This window comes from Nannospalax galili, unplaced genomic scaffold (assembly GCF_000622305.1).
Source record: "Nannospalax galili isolate Female #2095 unplaced genomic scaffold, S.galili_v1.0 scaffold390, whole genome shotgun sequence".
NCBI lineage: Eukaryota > Metazoa > Chordata > Mammalia > Rodentia > Spalacidae > Nannospalax > Nannospalax galili.
The window spans coordinates 3,808,625-3,832,457 of NW_008330777.1; the positions used below are offsets into that span (position 1 = coordinate 3,808,625).

At 38.0% G+C, this 23,833-nt stretch overlaps 1 protein-coding gene across 4 annotated transcripts in view; it reads right to left on the minus strand.

The window, feature by feature from the left end:
- Nucleotides 1-22,668, minus strand: part of Ppp1r12a (protein phosphatase 1 regulatory subunit 12A) — a gene marked incomplete in the record, with an annotated part of 154,718 nt that extends 132,050 nt beyond the window's left edge. For all 4 annotated transcript variants that reach the window (XM_008852112.3, XM_008852117.3, XM_008852103.3 and 1 more), the window contains 1 exon segment: nt 22,234-22,668. In XM_008852112.3, the coding sequence (XP_008850334.2) occupies nt 22,234-22,470 (237 nt within the window).
- Nucleotides 22,669-23,833: the final 1,165 nt, after the last annotated feature.

Sequence of the window (23,833 nt, forward strand, 5' to 3'; positions counted from 1 at the left end):
TCTTTAGTTACAAAACTAACTCATAACTGGTTTTTCCCATACAAAGTTTTCTCTAAACAATGTGAAGTTTTATAGTGTTTTTAGAGTGAAAAATAAAGCTTTCCTGAAAATTCATTTCTACTTAAAATAGGGTGATGGCCAAAGCAACATATTTAAATACTTTCTATCTTCAAAGAGAGTAGTTTGCTCTACTGTAACTACCTATGATGACTACTTTACCTCAACTAGGCTCTAGTTCTACTTTATGCCAAAACAGGAAAAGAATAGTTAATAATATATAAAAAGAAAAAGAAAAAAGCTTTTTTCCCCCCGACACTAAAAACTGCTTTTCTTGCAGTCTATTTTGTTTTCTCCCTGTGATCCACCATCCTATAAAATGTGTAAGTTCTAAACTTGGAACCAGATTATACAAACACCACCACCACCAATAAAACACACACACACACACACAACAACAACAACAACAACAACAACAACAAAAAACCTAAGCTTTTAGTAATGGAAAACTGACATAATGAAGAAGAAAAGCTAGCAGAAAAATAGGCAAATGTGTATCAGTCATTCATACATTTGAAATGAAAATGAGAACAAAAGCTAAGGCTTATAATAGATAATGTTCTCTGATAAAAGAAACATTTTAAAGAATTTAATGTAACATAAAATAGAAACAGAAAACCTGTGACATGTTAGTTTTATGCTGTACTTTAATCATTGTATGTTACCATTTTTCAGGTTAACTTTATTTGCAAGCAAGGGTTAATATATAAAAATTAAATGTGCACTGACAGGAGCATCTATCTCTTGCCTAGTACCAGCTATGAGCATGTCCAGTAGGCTCTGGAACTGCAGAACAAAAGCTGAATCTTAGGAGTTCCCTGGCTACATGCAGCAGTGTTTTGGAACATTCACTTGGTACAGTTTTAGGAGAGAACTGACCTCCTAGATCTGCTCCGGCCATCAACTGTCCTATAACTAAGCCCCGAGGGAGTCTTGAAGATAATTTGGGGACAGAATCTGATTCGAATAGTTAGCAGCACTACAGAAAAGTGTTTAAGTAGAATATTTTCCTGTCAAAATGTCTGGGTTCATTTCCCAGCTCCACAATTCAAGGACAACTGTCCCTCACTTGGCTCATTGGAATAATGAAACAGTAACACTTACACAATTGATGCAAGATAATGTAACTGCCTAAAACAGTGTCACATATTTAAACATTATAACTGATTGAAAATATAAGACCTGAGATCAAGGCCAGCCTCCTCTATCAGCAAGTTCCAGTCAGCTGGGGATACAGGGAGACCTTATCTCAACACCCTCCCCCAGAACACAAGATGTTCCAAGTGTTACTTGTAGTACTTATTTATAGATTGTGTCCTCACTATGTAAGAGCATACAGGTGGTTGTGAAGCCAAAAAGTCTGAGAATTGATAACATCAATTTGTACTTTGGATTTTATAATTATCAGTACACATTATAATATGCCATCTCTTTGAACTTATTTCTAGTTTTATGTCTCCCTTCAATACATGATTTTAGTAAAGTTTGTTCAGAGGGATTCAGTCCTACCAACTACCACTGCTCATCCAAGATGATTTATAACTAATCTCTGATGGATCAAAAGATCCTTTTCCTGGGATTCTAGAATTAGAATATACACTAGAAAAATAAACCCTGGAATTGTTACTGACTATACTTTTTGCCTTCTCTATTGGGAAAACAAAAATATTTGTTTGCTTTAAAAAAAAAAAAAAAAGAAAAAAAGGAAAGGCCATAGATTATAAGAAACAATGATGACAAATAAGTAAATTTCCTGGGCTATATACAACTTCCAGTTGCTATTTATTCCAGAAACCCAGTTTCTATAAGCTACCTCTATAATCATAATAACAATATAGTTTATTTAGGCTAGTCTCAATAAGCTTTCCTTACTTAAAACATTTCTAATTAATATGTGAACAGAATCCTTTACCACTTCCCTATTACTGACTTGTCTAACACTGTAGGAATTATGTGGCTTGAAAATTGTTTCACTGCAGTTTTCAGGGCACTCAAAAAAAATGGATGAGTCTACTTTTCTGGGGATTTTAGGTCAAGCTGCAGGTATCTGTGCTTACATATATGTGAAACTATATATAAACATACAAGTTTTTTTTTTTTAATCTGAACTTACTTTGTTAGACAAAGCCATTACCCTGTGATGGGTAACTGGTTGGCATGACTTGAACAGTAGAAAAGCTCTGTAACTATGCTCTGACAGTATAAAAAAATGGATGTATTTAACTTTAAAGTAAACATCAATTTTGCTTTACACTGAATTAGTATGTTTTAAAATTAAGACTTGGCAGGCACTCGGTTTATTTTTAAAACTTTCAGTGACTTGTTTCTCATGTCTGTCAAAGATGATCTAACCTACAAATGGCAATTCAGAAACGTGAATTTTACAATAACCATTATCTCTCATCTTAATAGTTTAAACACACTACTGTAAGTTTTTTAAAGTCCTGTCAGGTTTGACAGGTACACTACTAAAATGTTAACTAGGCTAGGGTCAAGAATAAGAACAAAGGAGGTTCTTACTGTATCTTTCCTGAGTTGACACAGAATCATCTATCAACAGACCAACATGCTGACCGTGATTCACCCAGTTGCTAGTCTTCTTAGTCTTAGCTAACATCTCTGACAGAGCTTTGTCATATTAACTACAAAGGCAACACGAATTTTTCCAGGTCCTTTACTACCAAGCTATACTCAGTTGACAACATTTCCCTCATTTGAATTTACAAACCTTGCCAAAAAAAAAAAGGGTCAGGCCACAGGGATGGCTGAGTGGGTAAAGATGCTTCCTACCAAGCCTGACAACTTGAATTAGATCCCTGTGACCCAGGTACATGGTAGAAGAGAAATGACTTGAAATTTTTAAAAGTTATTATTAAAGGGAAGAGGTCAATAAAACATGCTTTCAAAAAAGTCAAATGGTTATATAGTGATCAACAAAATTTCTTCCAAATGTACTTGGATATTAGAATGCTGACAGTCATTTTAAACAAATATGTATATAAAAACCTATAGATAAATGCCATTCTATTGCCTTCTTCCTACTCATGCTCTTTTAATTTTTAGTTTATTCTTTGACAATTTCATACACGTATATAATGAATTTTACCCTCTCTCATCCCCCTCCCTCTCTTGCTGAAACTGTTCCTCCCTACCAGGCCTCCATCCCATTTTGATGTCTTTTCTTTGAGTGTGACCCACTAAATTTAACTATGGTTGGTTGGTTGAGTGTACTGGGGGATTATCTCTGCAGCACAGGCAATTTGCCAGTGGCTATACCACTCAAGAAGAAAATGACAACCCCTCCCCCATCACCCATTACTGGCCACAGTCCCTCAGTGAGGGGCAGGGCCTCATGAACCACTTCTAATTTGTAAATTTTTGTTTGTTTTTGACTTTTTGGAGACAGGGATTCCCTGAAGGCTATGCTGGGCTGGAACTTGTTACACTGATCAGGCTGGCCTTGATCTCAGAGACCCACCTGCCTCTGCTTCCCAGGTGCTGGGATTAAAGGCATGTGTAACCATACCCAGCCTAATTTACAACTCTTAAAATTATTCTTTCTCAATTTTTGTGTGTTTGATGTATGTACATGTTCATGTGTTGTGCATGTTAAGTGTATGGAGGCCAGAGGTTGATATAGGGTGTTTTCTTCAATAGCTTTCCACCTTATTACTGAGACATATTCTCTCACCTGGAGCTCACCTGATTGTCTAGACTGGCTGGCCAGTGAGCTCCAGGGATCCTCCTATCTCCACCTCCCCTGAGCTAGGGAAGGACGGACGGATGGACAGATGGACACACACACACACACACACACACACACACACACACACACACATACACGAGATAGCTTGCCGCACCTGGATTTTTACATGGGTGCTGAGGATCTGAACTCGGGTTATAATTCTTACTTAGCAAGCCCTCTAATGACTGAGTCATCCCCCCAGCCCTTTTCACCATCTTCAAAAATGTTTTCAAACAATTCATTACATTCCTGATTCTGTTTAGAGAGTTGTGGCTATTTATCCAATTAATTCTTTTTAAAAACTTTATTTTTATGTGTATGAGTGTTTTGGCTGCATGCCTATAAATGCATGAGTGTGTGGTAGCCAGAAGAGGGTGTTGGGTACCCTGGAACTGGAGTTAAGGACAGTTGTGAGCTGTCCTGCGGGTGCTGGGAACCAAACCCCAGTCCTCTGAAAGAGTAGCCAGTGCTCTTAACTGCTGAACCATCTCTCCAGCACCACATCCCATTAATTCTTAAAACAGATATCAAATGCTTTTTATATTCATAGGAAACAAAAGCTCAATTCATTGTATAAAAATTGCTTTATATACATCTCTCTTCCTACAGGACTGTGTAAAATTCTGTAATCCAGACCATATTCTCCCATGTTCTTGTCTGAACATGAGAAAACTTAATTTTGCTTGTTGTAAAATTCAATGACAGAATTCAAAATTTTTACTTCAATCACTGTTAACAGCTTGAATAATTTCCCATATTTTATCCTGTATGTTTTGTCCCCACATGGGCTCATGGCATACATAATACCTTTCAATTACCTTTTTTACATTAAAGTATTTGAAGAAAGGGCAATTTGTTTCATTTTACACATAAAACACACACACACACACATACTTCAATGTAAGATTATTTGGTAGGTGAAAAGAGAGAAAGACATGTGACTTGAGTTAGAATTTAATATGATAACCATTTCCTGGTTCATGTAAGCTGAAACAAGACTGATGATACTTGCTCCATGTCAAAACAGCCTACAACCTTTGTACAAGAGCTACTTTCCTTGTTAACTGTGTGACCTTAAAAAACTTAAAATAAGTTGGGGCTGGAGAGATGGCTCAGAGGTGAAGAGCACTGACTGCTCTTGCAGAGGACCCAGGTTCTATTCCCAGCGCCCACATGGCGCTACGAGCTGTCCTTAACTCCAGTTCCAGGGTAATCTGATGCCCTCTTCTGACCTCTGGGGCATTGCACGACACGGGTGCACTCACATACATGCAGGCAATACACTCATACATATAAAAAAATAATAAAAATTAAAAAAATTAAAATAAGTCAAAGGGAAAAAAGCCTAACATAATTAAAGCAAGTCCAGTAGTATTTTGGGCAAAAATAGTAACACATATTAAGCATAAGAGAATATCAACGTACTGTATTTCATTACTATAGGTAATATTTTCCCTGAAAGCACTACTGAGTAACTTTAAAGACAGAGGTAAGTTGTAGGCAGCTGAATGAATTCCACAGTTGTACAAGTCTTAGGAAAATCAGATGTGCTCTGAGCAAATGGCGCAGCTCCTATTACTTCAGGTACTTAAGCACCTGCAAACTGTCACTACAACCACTCTGCTACTTTCCGCACACTTCAGAGCATCACTACTCCACATTCTTCAACACATACTCCCAACACCCCTCATCACTCATAACATAGCCTAAAACTGAAATATGCAGGGAAACTAACAAAATTCAGCAATCTTATTTTTGGTAATTAACCAAAACCCTAAAAAAATAAAGTAACCATGAATCCTTAAGGTTGTTCTATAGTTTCATAAATTGTTTTATTTGGTCATCAAATTTCCAGGGAATCAAGGAGACCTCAGAGAATAGATAAGTTTAAAATAAAAAACTGAGCAACATTTGAACATACCATTTACAGTTAGGTGCATTTATAAGGCCCCTTGTGGCATACAACACCTTCATACACTCCTCTGCATCTTTCACACTTGATTCTAATTTCCTATTTGCTTATCTGTCTCCATCAATATTGGTCTTATACACTCTCTTCTTTACCTAAGTAATAAACACACAATATTTACCATATATTGTATTAAAAAAACAAAACAAAACAAAAAAATCCTTCATTTACATAGTCATTCACCCGGAATCCAGGTCATGCAAATCTCTGACTTTACTCCTTCCGGATAATCTACTTCCACTTCCTATCAATTCTTAGTCTTAAATATAATCTCCAGCCAATCTATTTTGCAACACAACTACAACTAAGCTAGCTAGTCAGCTCGTTAGACTACTCAGCTTCTAGAACTCTCTCCCTCTCCAGTTTTGCTGTCTTCTCAGTATACTGTCCATTATGCATCAAGGGATTTTTTTTTTTTTTCCTTAGAGAAAATTTGATTGTCTCATTTACCAAGATAAAAGTCTTTCAACACTTCTGTTTATTGCCAGGTCTTTGTATATGATAGTCCCTCTCTCTAAAATCGTCTCCCATCACTTCCTTCCCTCACCACCTCAGCTTCTATGTGTACTCAGTAGTTCAAACAAAAAACATTCTCCCTATGTCTAACTCTACTGCCTTTATGCACTTCTGCAACACACTGTACTAGTGCTACAATTCATTACACATAACAGACTTACATTTATAATTGCTTATATGTTTATCTATACAAGTTAGGAGACTACTATGCTAAAGCAATGGTGGTTGTCTTCTTTGCCATCCTAACTACAGTGACGAATGCAAAGTTTAGGCTGAAGTTTGAGACTGCCAGTGCCTAACTTCTTTGTAGTAGACACTATACATAAGTAATCTTGCTTTTAAAATGTAACCGTTGCTAAGACAGAAGTCATATATTATACGATAACCCAATTAAATGATATAATAAATAGGTTTTAGCATATTCAGAGTCTTACACTCATTGCCATAATTTCAGAACATCTTTCTCACTTGAAAAAGAAACACTATCCATTAGCAATAACTCCCTATTTCCCTCAACATGTCCAGTTCCGGCAATTTGTCTGTCCCCACAGATTTGTGGACATTTCATGTAAAGAAATCCTATAGCATATGGTCTTTTGTAACTGGTTTCTTTCACTTAGCATAGTTTTAGAAATTCGTCTTTCAGCAATTATCAGTATTCTATTGCTTTTATTGCTGAAGAATAGGTTCCTGATTCTAATATAAATCACTTTATCCATTCTGGATAAAGTATTTACCACTTTCTGGCTATTCTCAATAACAATGCTCTAAAAATCATATATATATTATATATATACATATATATATAATATATGTGTGTGTGTGAATTGCTAGGCCCTCTTTGGAAGAAATGAAACTGTTTCAAAAGTGGGGCCAGTAAGATGTCTCTGTGGATAAATAAATTTTTCTCATACAAATCTGATGACCTGAGCTTGATTCCCAGAATGCATGGCAGAAGGAAAAAACTGACTCCCCAAAATTGTCCTTTGACCTTCACATGGGCTACTGCCCTCCTCCACATAAAAAATTGTTAAAAAGTGGCTACACGTTTTACATTACTACCAACAGTGTAAAGGAGTTCAACTTTTCCATATCTAGTCAATACTTGTTACTATCTTTTTTTAATCCTTAAATTGAATTTTTGTGATTTTCATACAATAGTTTAATGTATTTAGACACCCTCCCCTATCTGCACCTCCCTCACCACTCCCACTCAATCCAATGTACTCTCTTATACATACACGATAGCCTACAGATACTGATTTGTGTCCCCAAATGTCCTTTAGTGTAGGGGATCCACCAATATTCCCATCCCTGTAAGATACTCTTTCCCTCCCAGTAGCCATCAATTACCAAAAGTTCCTTAGGCTGGGCTGGGATTCATTACTCACTTCCCTATGTCTAGGTTGGAATTTTATCTGGTTTGAGCTTGCATAAAACGTGCATGCATGCTGTCACCACTGTTTTGAGTTTATATGAGTAATTGATTAGGTATCTGTTTCCTTGCAGTCATTTATCTCCTGTGGCTCTTAGAATCTTTCCACCTCCTCTCCCATAATGATCCCTGAGCCTTGGGAGGCAGAGGTTTGATACAGGTGTCCTATTCAGGGATAAGCACTCTCCAGTCTCTTATTCTCTGCATGCTGGCCAGCTGAGGGTTTCTATGTTAATCACCATCTTATGCATAAGGAAACTTCTCTGGTTAGAGGTGAGAGATGCACTCATCCTATGCACAGAGGTTACATTGAAGATATGACGCTTATGGTTAACCATCTCATTTTCTGCATCTGACCAGTTCTAGAATTCTACTCTGTAATAGTCTCCATATGTTGCCAAAGGAAACATCTTTGATGAAGGGTGAAAGGTACACCTGTCTATAAACATGAGGTCACAGGTTTAGAATAAAGCAAGAAATTAGGTTGGTCTAGGGATGTGGCAAAAGTTAAGTTTTTCTTTAGGATCTCTGACTTCTCTAACAATGTTTATTTGGCGCTGTTTGCAGTACCACACATGAGGTCCTTCCCATCCAATTAAGACAGGTGTTGATTATCCCCAAGATCAAAGTGTCACTATTGTATCAACAGCGATAGTTTGCTGGGCCAATCGTTGTTTATTAGGCTTCACAGCTGGGTAGGACCATTGATTGATTTTCTCCCATGGCAATGTGTATAGTGTCCTCTGATACCATGAAAGCCAGTTATTATCTATCTTTATTATAGCTATCCTAGTGGGTATTAAAATGTTATCTCACTGTGGGTTTGATTTGCATTTTCCTGATGGCTAAGTAATTTTGTTTTATTGAGAATTCTATTTCTAGTATTGTTGGTATCTGTTTTATTAAAAATTTATCCCTTTCAGCATTTAATAGTATCTGGAACAGCCTATGCCCCTAATATTTGTCAGGTGAATATATAAGTAATTTTATGCAGTTCTATTTTTTCAGGTATGAACATGTTAAAGGGATACTGGTTACATGGATGAAGTCAAGAGAAAACAAGATAATCCTGAGATTTTATCTTAATAAACAGAAGACTGATGATATCAAAAATAAGAAATGGACAATATAAAAAAGAACAGATTTTATTTTTGAAAGCAAGAATGAATGCTACAGAGAAAAATAGACATGAGAGCCTTGGAAACATGTCCTTAAGCAGATCAGAAAGAAACTGAACAGGGCTTTGAGAAAAAAAAAAAAAACAACAGACGGAACAGATTCTTAAGTGGCTTAAGACATAAACTGATAAATACCTGTAAGTAAAATAGATTTCTGACATTCTGTGCCCAGTGTGCACATCTATCCATCTATTGATCTATCATCTATCTATCTATCTATCTATCTATCTATCTATCTATCTATCTATCTATTGATATATATATATATATCTCATCTCATCCTGTACCTCTTCATTTACTAAAACCATAATCATTTGTTCACAATGCCATTCCAAATAGACTGCAGAGTTCATGCAGACAGGGACCACTGCTTTCAGAGATTGGTAAAGTATCAAATAGATAGTAAATGATATGATCTAAATATTTGTGCATGAATAGTTTATCAATTTAAATGAATGTCATCATATAAATGTAAAATATAAATGCTAACATGTTTAACAACATACATTTCAAACCTCTACATACTAGAATGAAATCTTATGTAAAGAAAATAAAAGGGCTAGGGAGATGGCTCAGTGAGTAAAAGCACTGTACCTGCCATGCAAATGTGAGGTCTCCTCAGTTCAAATCCCCAGAACCCATATAAAAGCATGTAACATAAGGCTTGCCAACATCAGCACTTCTATGGACCTGGCAGGCAGAGAAGAGAATCCCTGGATGTTCACAGGCCAGTGAGCATGGCATGTGCAGCAGAAAAACTACAGAGACCATCTCAAACAAGGTGGAAGGTGAAGACTGACACCCAGAGCTGTCCTCTCACCATGTAAACTTTGTGGCATGTGTGCCCACATTCACATACAAATGTGCACCCATAACCTAGACACACTCACCGAAAAAAAAAAGAAAAAAAGAAAAAAGGGGAATACTTTTATTTTGTCTCTTTACCAACTACATCTGAGTGAATACAATAAATGTGTCACATACACACAGACCAATGAAGAAATAAGATAATTTTCCTATGCGTAAACTATGGAGGATGACATCATCCCTTCAATTTAACAAATATATCATTAGCAGTCTGTTCAAGGTCAGTCTTCATATTTTATATACTAGAAGTTTTACCGAAAAATGTCTTCTATCAGCAAGCACTAAAGTAACATAACATTTTGAGCAAAACATAAAACCTTAGATGAAATTTTTAAGAAACAATCCAAAGAACACAATGCGATAACTGAGTTGAAGTGAATGTGGTATAACAGCACATGATACATTACAGAAGAGTGAAAAATATACTAAATGTTCGTCAAATTAGAAAAATTAATCTTGATACATTTATTTCTATTTCTAGTGGAGTGCTAATAGTCATTAAAGGCAAAATATATATCGATACTGATTTTAAAAGATGTGTAATTTTAAAACAGGCTACATACCAGAAAATTAAGTGTGATCCCATTTATGAAAATGTACATATTTGTTGCTTGGAGAGATGGCTCAGAGGTTAAGAGCACCAACTGCTCTTGTAGAGAAACTGGGTTCAGTTCCCAGAACCCACATGGTAGCTAACAACCATCCATTACTCCAGTTCCAGGGAATCCAATGCCCTCTTCTGACCTCTTCAGGGACTGCATGACATAGGTGTACTTACATACCTGCAGGCAATACACTCATACACATAAAATAAAAATAATAAAATATTTTTGGGTTTGAGAGATTGCTCAGTAGTTAAAAGCACTGGCTGCACTTGCACAAGACCTGGGTTCAAATCCCAGCACCCACATGGCAGCTAACAACTGTCTGTAACTCCAGTTCCAAGGGATCTGACACCTTCTTCTGTCCTCCATGGGCACTATATGACATGGGTGTACTTACACACATGCAGGCATAACACCCATACACATAAAATTAAAACGAATATTCTTTTTTAAAAAATTACATATTTGTACAACAGGAAGGTTATCAAATTTTAAGGGTGGCTCCAATCCTGAATAGCATTACATGTCTTCTATACTTTTCTATGATGTTTTAATTATTTAAATAATTGTTCTACTTAAAAATTTCTTTTGTGATAACATGCATATACAAGCATGAATGTAAAACAATAAAAAGGAGGTAGAGGCTGAGGTGAGTTAGTGAATCGGAAGGGAGTTCAACGGCAACCTGGACAAGCCTGTCTTAAAAAAAAGAAAAAAACAAAAGTACACACTGCCATTTTAATAATTACATCTAGAATTGTCTTATGTATTAAACAGACTAGGAGGATATTTAGACATTTTAGTGAAAAAAATAACAGTTGAAAAATTAGGTTGCAATAGGCATCTTAGAAAGAAAAAACAATGCTAAATTTCTGTGTGGACTACTCAATGTACTTAGAAAGTATAAAGAAATTACTGAACATGTTATTCAACAATTTTAAGAAAACCACACAGATTAATGTCTTTGGGGAAAAACAACAGCTCTTAACAAAATATAGCATCAGATCTGGGAACAGCAGCATTGAAAAACTTGTTAGAAACACACACACACAGACACACACATTCAAATTATAAGGTGTGAAACTGACATGTTTCATGCAAAACCTAGAACACAAACAAAAGAATATACTAGGTTAATTATAAAGAAATTCTGAAACACACTTAAGACCAGTGTAAAGAATGTAAAAAGAATTAAGTAAAATCTGAGGGCCTCTTTATGATCATGTTCTAATTAAGAATACACTTTGTAGCCTGCTACACAAGACGGAACTCATACCTGGCACTGTTAACAGGGCTGGGTAAGTTTCAGGCCCTAGGGGAGAGCTAGTGTTATTATTCTACTAAACGAACATAGCATTAAACAGCCCTCTAAGTACTTATCTTTTTACCTATAGATTACTGCACCTCTTAACCTTCGTCTGAGAAGCTTCTTTTGTCAGTAGAGAGCAATTAACAAAGACCTACAGAGTGGTCAATGTGCAGAAAATGAGACTTCAGAATGCTCAGATGTAAATGGAATATCTGTATCACACCATCTCCTCTCAAGGCTCAAAGATCATCAAGGAAGAAGGCAAAAAGACTGCAAGGGCCAGAGGTGGTGGATGACTACAGTTAAAGTTTTTCTAATATGACAAGGGCAGTTGCATGCATGAACTCATGGCCACTGTGATGGTATGCACAAGACCTTTGTAAGATCAAGTCTGACAGAATTCCAGCATAGGGGAGGGAGTCACAGTTTCACTCCTAGCTGAGGAAGTACTGACAGTAATGGCTGCTAAGAGAGAGGGAGAGTCAATTTTCTTTAGGGATGTAGCCCCTGAGAGGCTATCCATGCTCCAGTAGACGGCCCTATACACTATGCCAATAATGGCAGCATTAAGTGGACTCAGTGGGTTTTAAAAAAGCACACTAGAGGAGCTGGAGAGCTGGCTCAGAGGTTAAGAGCACTCACTGCTTTTGCAGAGGACCTGGGTTCAGTTCCCTGGTGGCTAACAACTGTCTGTAACTCCAATTCCAGGGGATCCGATGCCTTCTTCCAGCCTCTGAGTACTATACAACACATGTGTACTTACATACACCTAGGCAACACACTCATAAACATAAAATAAAAATAATGTATTTTTTAAAAGTGCATATGAAATGGGGAGGGAATAGTGGTGGGAGAAGGTGGGGCAGAATTGGATGGGAGGTAGATTTGAAATGGGAGGTAGATTTGATCAAAACACATTATATGCATGTATGAAATTCTCAATAAAAAATTTAAAAGAATAAGCTTTATAGAAAATGCAGTTATTGGTAGTATTAACAATAATTATTATCATAATCTATCTTATTCACCAGATACAGTTCCAAAAAGACTACCACTTAAAAAAAAAAACTCGCATGTGTATACACACCTGTGTATTTTAACTATCAAATCATGAATACTTTACTACAAGGCTATTAAACTTTAAGAAGGTATCAATTCATAAAATTTAATCTCCTTTGTACTACACCTAGTACTATAGAAAATGACAGTTTGTACATTCTTGATTTTGTTGTTGTTGTTAAAGACCATGTTAAACCAAAAAGTAATCAGGTCAATATGAGTTACACTAAAGCTTTTTATTGGGTAAGGCTCTTTCCACAGATTATCTCACTCAATGCACATAACGTGCTTAAATAGATTACTAAAAAGGTGACAGCTGAGGAATGCTTTCACTTCTTTCCATGGTTTTCAGTGAATGTCATTTCAGAAATGCCTATATGACACATGACAACGTGGAATGTCTCCACCCACGAAAGAATATTTGAGTCAAGCAGACAGTCAGGGCAGTAACACAGAACTGAAGTCTGCCTTTTTATGGCCAGCCAGCACAACAATGAAAAGATAAGCACCCAAAATACTTGTGAGGTCAGAAAATACTAGCATATGAGGATCCATAATAAATGCATCCAGAAAAGACACTATAATTAGAATTACTACAATGTATGTACTGCTTCTATTGCTATGCTGCCAGGGAATCCTTTTCTGAATATCAAAGATGAGTTTAAAGAAAATCATTTTTAAAGTAAATTACATAAACTCAGCAAAATTCTACTTGTAGTAGTAGTAATCAGTAATCTACTGCATTTCAAAATAAATCTAGCCAGGTGTGGTGGCACATGCCTTTAATTAATCCTAGCACTCTGAAAACAGGGACAGGCAGATCTCTGTGAGACTGAGGCCAACCAGGTCTACATAACTGGTTCCAGGCCAGCTGGGGCTACTGGAAGACCCTGTCTCAAACAAACAAACAAACAAAACGTAAATCTAGAATACATATAAGTATTTGACTGTAATAATAGTTACATAAAGCTGTTGGTATATATGCTTTATTTTTTGGATTTTAATGATGTGAATGCTATTATATTTGCCCACACAACTTATCAGTTTTTTTCTATGAACTCTGCTATTTAAAAAATTACACTATGTTTAGTTTCTTTTTATAAATCAAGACATTTATTGTGCAAGTACTGAAGTAAAACATATAACAAATAAAAATTAAGAAAAAATACTTTCAATGGTTAGGAATTTTCTATTTTGGTAGTATATAAATGCAGTCTATAAGTGATAGTTTAAAAAAGGGAGAGAATCGTGGTATACGCCAGTGGTCAAGAAAGCTTACACTTTGTGTTTTGACTCACGCCTTAGTACAAACAAGCTGGAACAGTAACATGTACACAGACTATGGAAGTATAGAAATATAAAACCAGTGGCTCCCAAAGGCTTTTACCAATCTCTTTAATCTCTTCAGTTCCTTTCTGTTCCCTGTTCTATATGTGACCAGGGGTTGTATTCTACTCATCTAGACTGCCACCATCTGTACCCTACTGTACTCTACCATACCCTATCAAAAGCAGAACACAGGCAACAGTTATAGTATGTGTCCACTCTTAGCTACACTCTACTTTCAGGAAAGTTCAAAGAACACCTGTTGTGAATCTATCAGTAATTTTAGAGATTGATATATGAGTCACAACTGTCTTTTCCTTGAATACAACTTCCTTTTGTTGTTAAAATATCCTTTTACTTGATTAAATTATGCTTTCAGGTGTTCAAGCTACTTGTTTTTAATGTTTTCATGAGGCAAAATAAAAACTTTGTGCTTTTAGTAACTGAACTTAGTTTACTGGTTCATCAAACACAAATCTAGGGAATCAATAACAGGGAATAAATAAATCATATTTCCTATTTTTTTAAATTTTATGTGTTTAAGTGTACTGTCTGCATGTATGTCAGAAGAGGGTGTCAGATCCCCTTGAACTGGGGTTATGGACGGTTGTTAGCGGCCCTGTGGGTACTGGGAATAGAACCCAGGTCCTCTGCAAGAAAAGTCAATGCTCTTAACCACTGAGCCAACTCTCCATCCCCATATTTCCTATTTTTTACCAATATGAAAAAAATTCTTACTTTTTTGTTTTTTCAAAAACTTGAACTATGCCAGGCGTAGTAGCACACAAGTTTAATGCCAGCACTCAAAAGGAGGCAGAAGACAAGATGCTTGTGGCAAGTCTAGTCTACAAAGTGAATCCCTGTCTCAAACAAACAAAACAAAAACAAAGCAAACAAGGAAACTAAACCTCAACTATAACTTGGCTGTACTTTAGGGCAATTTAAGGAACAAGAACAGTTAAAATGTATACTTTTGTATAAAAATTACTATAAATGAGTATATAACAAAAGTGACAGAAATTGACTATAAGAAAAATGAAAGTGAAAAGTACAGTCTATATCCTGAAAAAAAAAAAAGGAGCACTTTTATTGTTGTAATTTCCTCTAAATTCTGCCCCTAAAACACATGCTCAAATATTCTTCATTTTATGGTTAATCAAAACAACCTTGATAGTTCTTAAAACTTAGGACAATTTTAGGCTGGGCATGGTGGTATACGCCTTTAATCCCAGCACTCTGGAGGCAGAGGTAGGTGATCTCTGAGTTCAAAGCCAGCCTGGTCTACATAGTGAGTTTCAGGTCAGCTGGGGCTACAGGGAGACCCTGTCTCAAAAAGACTAACAAATAAACAAACAAAAACCAAAAAATCTTAGGACAATTTTGAACTCCAAGGTTAAATATATTACTACTACATTTTTAATGACCATCAAAAGTGTTAGCTAGTTAAAACAAAAGCAGATGAAGGGGGAAAAAATGTACCACCTGTACATGTTTTTCATTTGAATCTAGCTGACTTACAGGGAAAGCTCGTAAACACTAACCAGCAATATAATCACTGAAAGATTTAAGAATCTTTCTTCTTCAGATCTAAAAGAAAACACCTAGAATCAAGGCTGGGCTATGGGCTCAGACCTGCTCAAAATTCCAGTTCTGCCATTCATTCATTATGTTGACAACCTTGAGCAAGAGAAAGGGAAGCTGTGAGAATTAAAAGTGATAATGTTTATAAAGCATTGCTCCTCAATAAAACACTGATAAACCATGGCTACTACCCATTCAGCCCCTCTTAGGATAAACTTAAAGGAGCTGTTAGGTCTTCAGCCCTTCAAAGAATGTGTCAAAATATTAATATTCTACCTGTTCAACCTGATTGTAGAAACCAAACACTTTCAAAACAAAAGTGAGGTAAAAGATGGCCATTTTTTTTAACATATAGTTAATGAAAAGAGCAACTTTAGAAAGTGTCAGGAAATAACATTTTAATAAAGCAGTGTTCTACCTTCACCCTAATAAAGGTTTCTAAACAGCTATTTCTTTAAAATTATCCAGATTTTAAAGTATAAGTCTTTGTCTTACTGAATAGTATATGGAGAACAACACAGTACCCAAAAGATGATGAAAAAGTTTCCTAATGCTTCCACCTGGCTATGCTAGAAAACGCTCAGTCACAGCCTGCAATTGCACTGTAGCTGAAGCCCATGAAAGAATAGTCTTGGTTCTGACACTTCAAAGTCAGACCACAAAACTGTTGCCAGGAAGCACAAAAGCAGCAACTGCAGAGAAAGCATTCTAGCAGCAGCAGTGTGGGCACTGGGCTCTACCAGCACACCCCATATACGGCTAGAGTTGTCCATTTACTTGGGGGTAAGTAAGGGGCCAGTTTCAGGTTAGAAATTTGTTTAGGTGAGTTTTAAAACATGGATTGAAGGGCAGGCATGGAGGCGCACGCCTTTAATCCCAGCACTTGGAGGCAGAGGTAGGCGGATCTCTGTGTTCAAGGCCAGCCTGGTCTACATAGGGAGTTCCAGGACAGCTGGGGCTAAGGGAGAACCCTGCCTCAAAAAAAAAAAAAAAAAAAAGCTCACATAAAAGCATGATACTGAAAACTCTGAATCTGGTGCATGTCTGTAATCTCAGCACTTAGGAGGCTGAGGCAGGAGGATTCCAAGTTCAAAGTTAAACAAAACCCAGGTTGGAGAGATGTCAATAAACAATTTTATGAGCTGCCAACTTAAAGTATAATGGTTTTTAAAGAAAATTATGTAGAAAAATAATTTCACTGTGCATTCTTTTAAACATAAATTTTAATACTTTTTATAACTGATCCAACAGGTCTTTTCCAAGCCTTAACATTTCATGACCCCGCCCCAAAAGAGGTAAAGGTTACAAGCTATGAATTTGGCTTGTAACAGACTTATCCCATATAGGAACTGAAATAGTCTGTAACAAGCAATTTAGCAATTCAAAGCCAACTACTTCCACTCTCTTCAACACTTTGCATCGAAAGGAAAAAACTACACTGCAACATTCCTATATTTTACAAAGATGACTCCCTTATAAGTTGATATATTTTAAGAGTAAAATGACTTAATATTAAGCTTATGTACATATCTATATAATTCACTTATAGGAAAAACTCCCAAATACTAACCACCAATACAATCACTGAAGATTTAAGGATGTTTTCGTCTTCATATCTAAAAGAAGGCAATTAGAATAAAGCTTGGGCTCTAGACTCAGACCTCGTTTAGGTTTCAGTCCTGCCCTTATTATAAAATTATAATAGGATCTAGTTTAACTTTGGATTCCACTATAGACCTAGCTCAGGTCTTCTGAGGTAGTTAATTAATGGTTCAGTTGGGTATATTTCTGTATCTCTAAACCAAAACTGCTTTAGGAACTTTTTAATATAAGGGGGGGGGTTTGTTATTCAGAAATAGTATTTTAAATCTCAATTTATAAATTTACCAAAAATCCATTTCAAAGTTTTTCATTTACCTCATAAAAATACAAATTCTACTATGTATAAGAACAATATTCAAAATATCTGGACATGAAGGTTTTAAATATGTATCTCACAATATACACATAACCATAAAAACTTACCTATAAAAAATATATAAAGCACACAACTCATTAAACCTTTTTAGTGAGTTAGGCTCTGGAAATATGAAAATGTGGAAGAATGAGTCCTGATTCTTCTAAGTTTGGAAAAACAAACAGTACAATTCAATAAAAGTATTTTAATAACAAAGATGGGCAGAGCTGAAGTTTAGTGAGTAATCCAGAGAGGCTTGGTCTTCAAACCTACAGTTACATAAGTTCAAAGCAAAGCAAAGATTCCTTCTGGTTGGCAGTTAGACCGAACCTTGAAGAATGACTAGGATTTGGGCTGGTAAATAAGGAAAGAAACTCTAGTGATGGAAAAGACATGACTAAATAAAGGGAAATAAAAAAGTAAAGCTCTGGAACTAGAAAAATGGTTCAGTGGTTAACAGCACTGGCTGTTCTTGCAGAGGATTTGGTTCCCAATACCCACATGGCGACTAACAACTGTACAGTTCCAGGGCATCGGATGCCCTCTTCTGACCTCCGCAGGCACTGCACAACATAGGTGCACTTATATACATGCAAGCAATACACTCATACACATAAAATAAAAATAATAAATATATTTTTTAAAGTAAAGATCTAGTTCCAATAGAAATAAACTCATCAGTTCCACAGAACTGAAGATGGATCAAGCACAAGTTAAATGAGAAGCATTTTAAATCTACATTTAAGAGAATAGGCACAATATGGAACTATCGGATCATGTGAAACCAGTATGTATCCTGGAATGAACCAGGGAAGAGCAAAAAGATGGGAGAACAAGCTGTTAATGCACTCTCAGGATAAAATTATATGGTATGAAACATGTTGATAAATAAGAGTGGCAAGAAAAAGAATAGAAAAGTAATTGTGAAGAAAAGACAGACTAACTGGACATATGACAGAATGAGCAAACAATATGATTTTTAACTTGATGTAGAGACTGATGACATCATTAACAGACACAAAGATGTCAATGAAGAGAGCAAGCTTAGTAAGATATTTTAGCCCCAAATTCATGACAATGATTTAAAACTATAAATGAATATTCAGATTGCATAAAAAGATCCTAGTCCATCAAGTCATGAAAAAATTAAACTTGTAAATGATGAAATAGATAAAATTAAATTACAATTACAAAAAAAAACGGGACAATAAGAATCCCTTGAAGAAATGTTTAGTGAAAATATCGTAGTTGCCATTCTGTGCAAAAGAAGAAGTAGAACTGAACTTATTGCCTGACTACTTTGCCTGACTACTTAGACATTTTTAATTATAAAATAGCAACATATTTAATAATATTTCATTTTAAACCAGTAAGTTGTAAAAGGTAAGAATGAGGGACTGGAGTTCTGCAGAAGCATAGAAACTAGGTACTGACTTAGAAGCCAATGGCAGTGAGGAAAAAGCTGAGATTTAAGGTTAAAAATCAAGGGGCTGGAGAGATGGCTCAGCAGTTAAGAACACTGACTGCTCTTGCAGAGGACCCGGGTTTGATTCCCAGCACCCACATGACAGCTACAAACCGTCCTTAATGCCAGTTCCAGGGGAATCCAAAACCCTCTTCCGACCTCCATGGCATTGCATGACATGGGTGCCCTCACATATATGCAGGCAATACACTCACATAAAATGAAAATAATAAACAAAATATTGAATAAGTTTAAAAATCAAAATGCCAATCTCAAAATTGTTGGTCCTGTATTTTATGCACACCAGTAAGGACTATCAAAAGGCATTCTATACATTACCATATGAATCTTTAGAAGTCATGTAAAAATACAGATATAATCACATAGTGCAAAACTGATGAAACTGAAAATGTACTCTAGACCTCAGTTTTGGAAAAATCAGAAAGTTGTATATTCTTGAAAGAAGGAAAGTATTCTAGAGACGGAGTATTTTGATAAAGGCTTCCTTCATATGTGGATGACATTTCTATACAAGAGATAAATAGCTCTAGCTGAGTATCTTTATAACACCCAATGAGAGCTCATTCAAACAATTAATGAACTTTCCAATACAAGCTATTTATATTAAAATGTAAGGAAGATAGATTAATAAATATGTCTGTGGGTTGTAAAGTTCCCCAAATTTTTCTCCTGATAATAAAATTTGGGGTACTTAACCAAAAAGAAAAGATGAATTAATATATAAACAGACTGATGAATAATTAGTCTGGCAAAAAAATTATTTTAGTTATTTTATGATCTTTTGAGATGAGAAGTTAAAAAATATTCAAAGGTTACTCATCAAATCAGTAGGTCATTTAGTATTAGCTATTTAAGACAAACAGCATTCAGAAGATTTAAAAGCTCAAAATCTTGTCATTACTCAAAAAAAAAAAGGGGGCGGGAGGTGGTATTTATCACATTTCACTATCTGGTGTCCTGAATTTGCCCAAAGTGCACTACTTGTACTCAGTTACAATGGGCAAGAAGTACAAGATAAGTAAGAACAGCAGAGAAGACATAATAAAAGTTTAAATACTTGATCTTTTAAGAACTTTGGCTTCTCAGATTCAAGGAATGAGAAGATAAATTAGAAAAAGACTTTAAGCAAACAGCATAAACTTAGAAACTTCTTATTAAGCACTTGTCAACTCAAACAAAATACTCAACAAAGACTATGTCTACATTCACCAAATCAAGCACCGAATTCGGTTAAACAAGAAGGTATTAGTAAGTCTGATAACTCTTCCAACGTGGAAACAGAAAAACAAGTCTTTAATAAGTCAATTCCCTGTATTTTCTTCTACTACCCAAACCAGTACTGTATTAATATTAAAAAGTATTTGAAATGTTTCTCTTCCTCCAAGCCAATACAATTCTCCACACAGAAGTAATGTTAAGTTTGTATTTGGCAATTTTTAAAAAACATCCTGATAGGAACCATTATCCAATTATTCTGACATACAATGATTGCTTCACAATCAATTTCATACTGAAACATGTCAAGTGTATTTGAAAGGAATTTGAAGATTTTTCATTTTATATAATTACAACATCATTTTTAATGCCAAAGTTGCTTTCATTCTCAAAGTCATGTATTTAGAATCTAGAGTTATACTATGCTTTAAAGTTCAGGCAAATAACATTTGCTGTACATTAGAGAACTATGCTGTATTTTCACTGGGTACCATTCTAAATTCCTGATCTGTCCTGCAATTTGTCAGTCATTTCGATCCTTCCAGACAACTTTGTAAACAGAGGCAACAAGCCAAGTTTGATATGAGAATTTGATTAAATAAAACTTAAAATGCTCACCAGTCATTAAAACAGGAAGGAAAATACCCCCATATCCCTGTTTTTCAAAGGCTTTTAAGTTAATTATGAAATATGAAGTTGAAAAGATACAAAGTATGAAGCCTTAAGTTTCAACCTCCCAAACAAGTTTTTTAAGTACAGTTATTATTCAAAATAAAGGTCTGATCTTCCACACTATCAAGCCAAGTTTGAGACAGCCAGAAAAGTCTTTTTCATTCTAAGTTTTCTAGTAATTCAAGTTGCTTAGTAAGAAAATATTAAGTCTACGTCATGGCACCTATTACCATCACTTAAAAATTACTTTTCATCCAGAACTCTACGGGTTGTGTTGCTTTTAGCCTGTTAAAGGCAAAGCAACATTATCTCCGGATTGCCAATAGTTTCTCCTTATTTGGCTAACATTGAGAGATCCCAATCGGACTACTATAAAACTTTAACATGCACAAAGCATCCATTTTGAGAAAAGGTTGTGACTAGCTTTCCTTTTTTTCCCCCATCCCAAAAGGAAAAATCTGAGCTGGGGAACCGTCTTTGAGGAGCGCATAGTGTTTATTCTTTCCTTTCTAACCCCAGTGCACACCCCAGGACCTAGGTAGGGCTCAGGGATCCCTGACACTGCGGCAAACTCCCAACTACAGGACTCCATAGATCCCAGTTCAGAGGTGGGCTCAAGTCCATTGGGAAGACTCCTTTACCCTAAACACTACCATCCCCTCTCTAAGCCAGCGCAGATCAGCTAATTACAGCCAGTTTTCCCCTCCCCAGTGACCAAGAGTAATAAAAGAGAAAACAGGAAATCGTTCGCTCAGGGCACTCGGCTTAGGGCTCTTGATTACTATTATTATCATCATTTGTAATCAAGTCCTAAAAAGTACACCAAACCCAATGCCCACCTAAAGGCCAAAAAGGTCCATTTGCCCGAGCTTTCCTACAGCTCCCGAGTGCTTTGCAACACCCCCCCGCGCCACACAAACACACCAATGTATCACTGACACCGGGCCGGGCACGACCCATTACATCCGTTTCTCTCGACCCCGAATACCAGACCCGGGTCTACAAATGGCCCCGGGGGTCCCAAGACGACCACAGTCTTCTGCCCTGCACCCCGGAAATCAGCCGGCTCCCAACTGCAGCAGCAGCGGGTCTGGGGGGCCTGGAGTCCCGCTCCCGGCCAGGCAGCTCGGAGCCGCCCCCTCACCCGCAGCAGGGAGTCTCCCGCCATCCCCGGCCTGAAGACCGGAGCCCGGCGAGGCCCCGGCGCGAGCACGACGCGGGCCCGGCTCCGGAGTCCCGGCGGTCGGCGCACAGACCTGGTGCAGGGCGGTGAGTCCGTCCACATTGGCGTAATTGATGTCGGCGCCGCGGTGCAGCAGCTTGAGGACCTCGTCGGTGTCGCCGCTCGAGCAGGCGGCCAGGAATACGGCGCCATCGTCGAACTTCACCTTGGTCTTCTGGCGCTTCACCACTGGAGGCTCGAGGTCCGTCTCCGAGCCGATCCAGCGCTTCAGCTGCTCGTTCCGCTTCTGCTTCGCGTCCGCCATCTTCATCCCCTCTCCTGCCGCCGGCTCTTCTTATCGCGAGCGGAGGAAAGGGGCGGCGGCGACGGAGGCGAGGAGACGCGGGGGGTGTGCGGCCGTGTGTGCGAGCGCGGGCCCGAGCGGGGCTGCGAGCCGGGGAGGAGACGCTCGAGACTTCCAGTATCCCACAGAGCACTGGGGCTGCGCACCCAGCACAGCGGACCTCCCCGCTTCCTACCACAGACACCCTCCCGCCCCCGGCGCGGCAGCCCGTCAGCCACTGCCGGGCTGGACGTAACTTCGCGAGATCGCGGCCGGGGAGGCGCCCAGTGGTCAGTGCGCATGCGCCGCGCGCCTTGGCTCGCCCCAGGAAGAGCGCGGCGGCCGAGAGCGGCGGGGGCGCCACCGGAGGGAAGCGGGTGTGGCCGGAGCGGCCGGGGCGTGGGGGCTGGGTCAGTCTTTGAAGGGAGGAGGCCGCGAAGGAGGGCTGTCCAGCGGGACGTAGGGCTTTGGAGGCCGGTGGTCGTGCGCGAGGCCGTACCCGGCCGACTTGCCCCCAGGCTGGGCCGCTCGGGGCGTCTGCCCGGGGCGGAGGGTGTTCCTATTGGCTGCGGTATTTGAATGGAATGAAGACTGGTCGGGCCTTAGGTGCTTGTGGGGGCTTCTTCCGAGGAGCTCGGGTGAACCGGGACAGTGCAGTCTTAAGAGCATTTTAAAAGTGGGGTCTGAGTTTTCGTCCTGGCCCTTGGGGCGGTGACCGAGGTGATCGCCTACCAACTGGGGTTGACCTGCTGTAATTGCAGTGGCTTCCTGCCAACACCCACTGGAGAAATGTCTTTCCTCTTAGGCTCGCTGGGGATTGTTTTGTTGTTTCTGTCTCTGAAGCCTGCTCTGAGCCTTCTTCCTTCATCGCTTTCAGCCAGTGTGGCACTGCCCCTGAGCTTAGCTCAGCCCTGTTAACTGGTCCTGACCTTTTAAGGGATTTCTGGTTCCAGCTCCATGGCTTTCTACGGAGTAAAGACCCGGCTGCGTCTAAAATTCAAAAGGAATGTGGTTAAAGGCAATTAATTCAACCAGTATTATTGATTAAAAGTAAGTCATGACTTCTAAACACTGAAAATACAGTTTTAAATAAAACACTTATTGAATTCACTTGAAAAAGACCTCAAAGTGATTTTAACTTTTTTTTGCCTTTTTTAAACACTCTAGTTATCCCCCCCCCTTAGATGTATTATAAATCATAAAACCTTACCATTAAATGCAAGTTTAGGGGATCTTAGAGACTGAGCGCCCCCCACCCCCCAAAATTGCAGTTTTACTTAGAAGTACGGTTAGGATTCATTCTACTAATATGCACCTGTTCTGTATCAGGTCTCTCTCTTGAGCGCCCCCC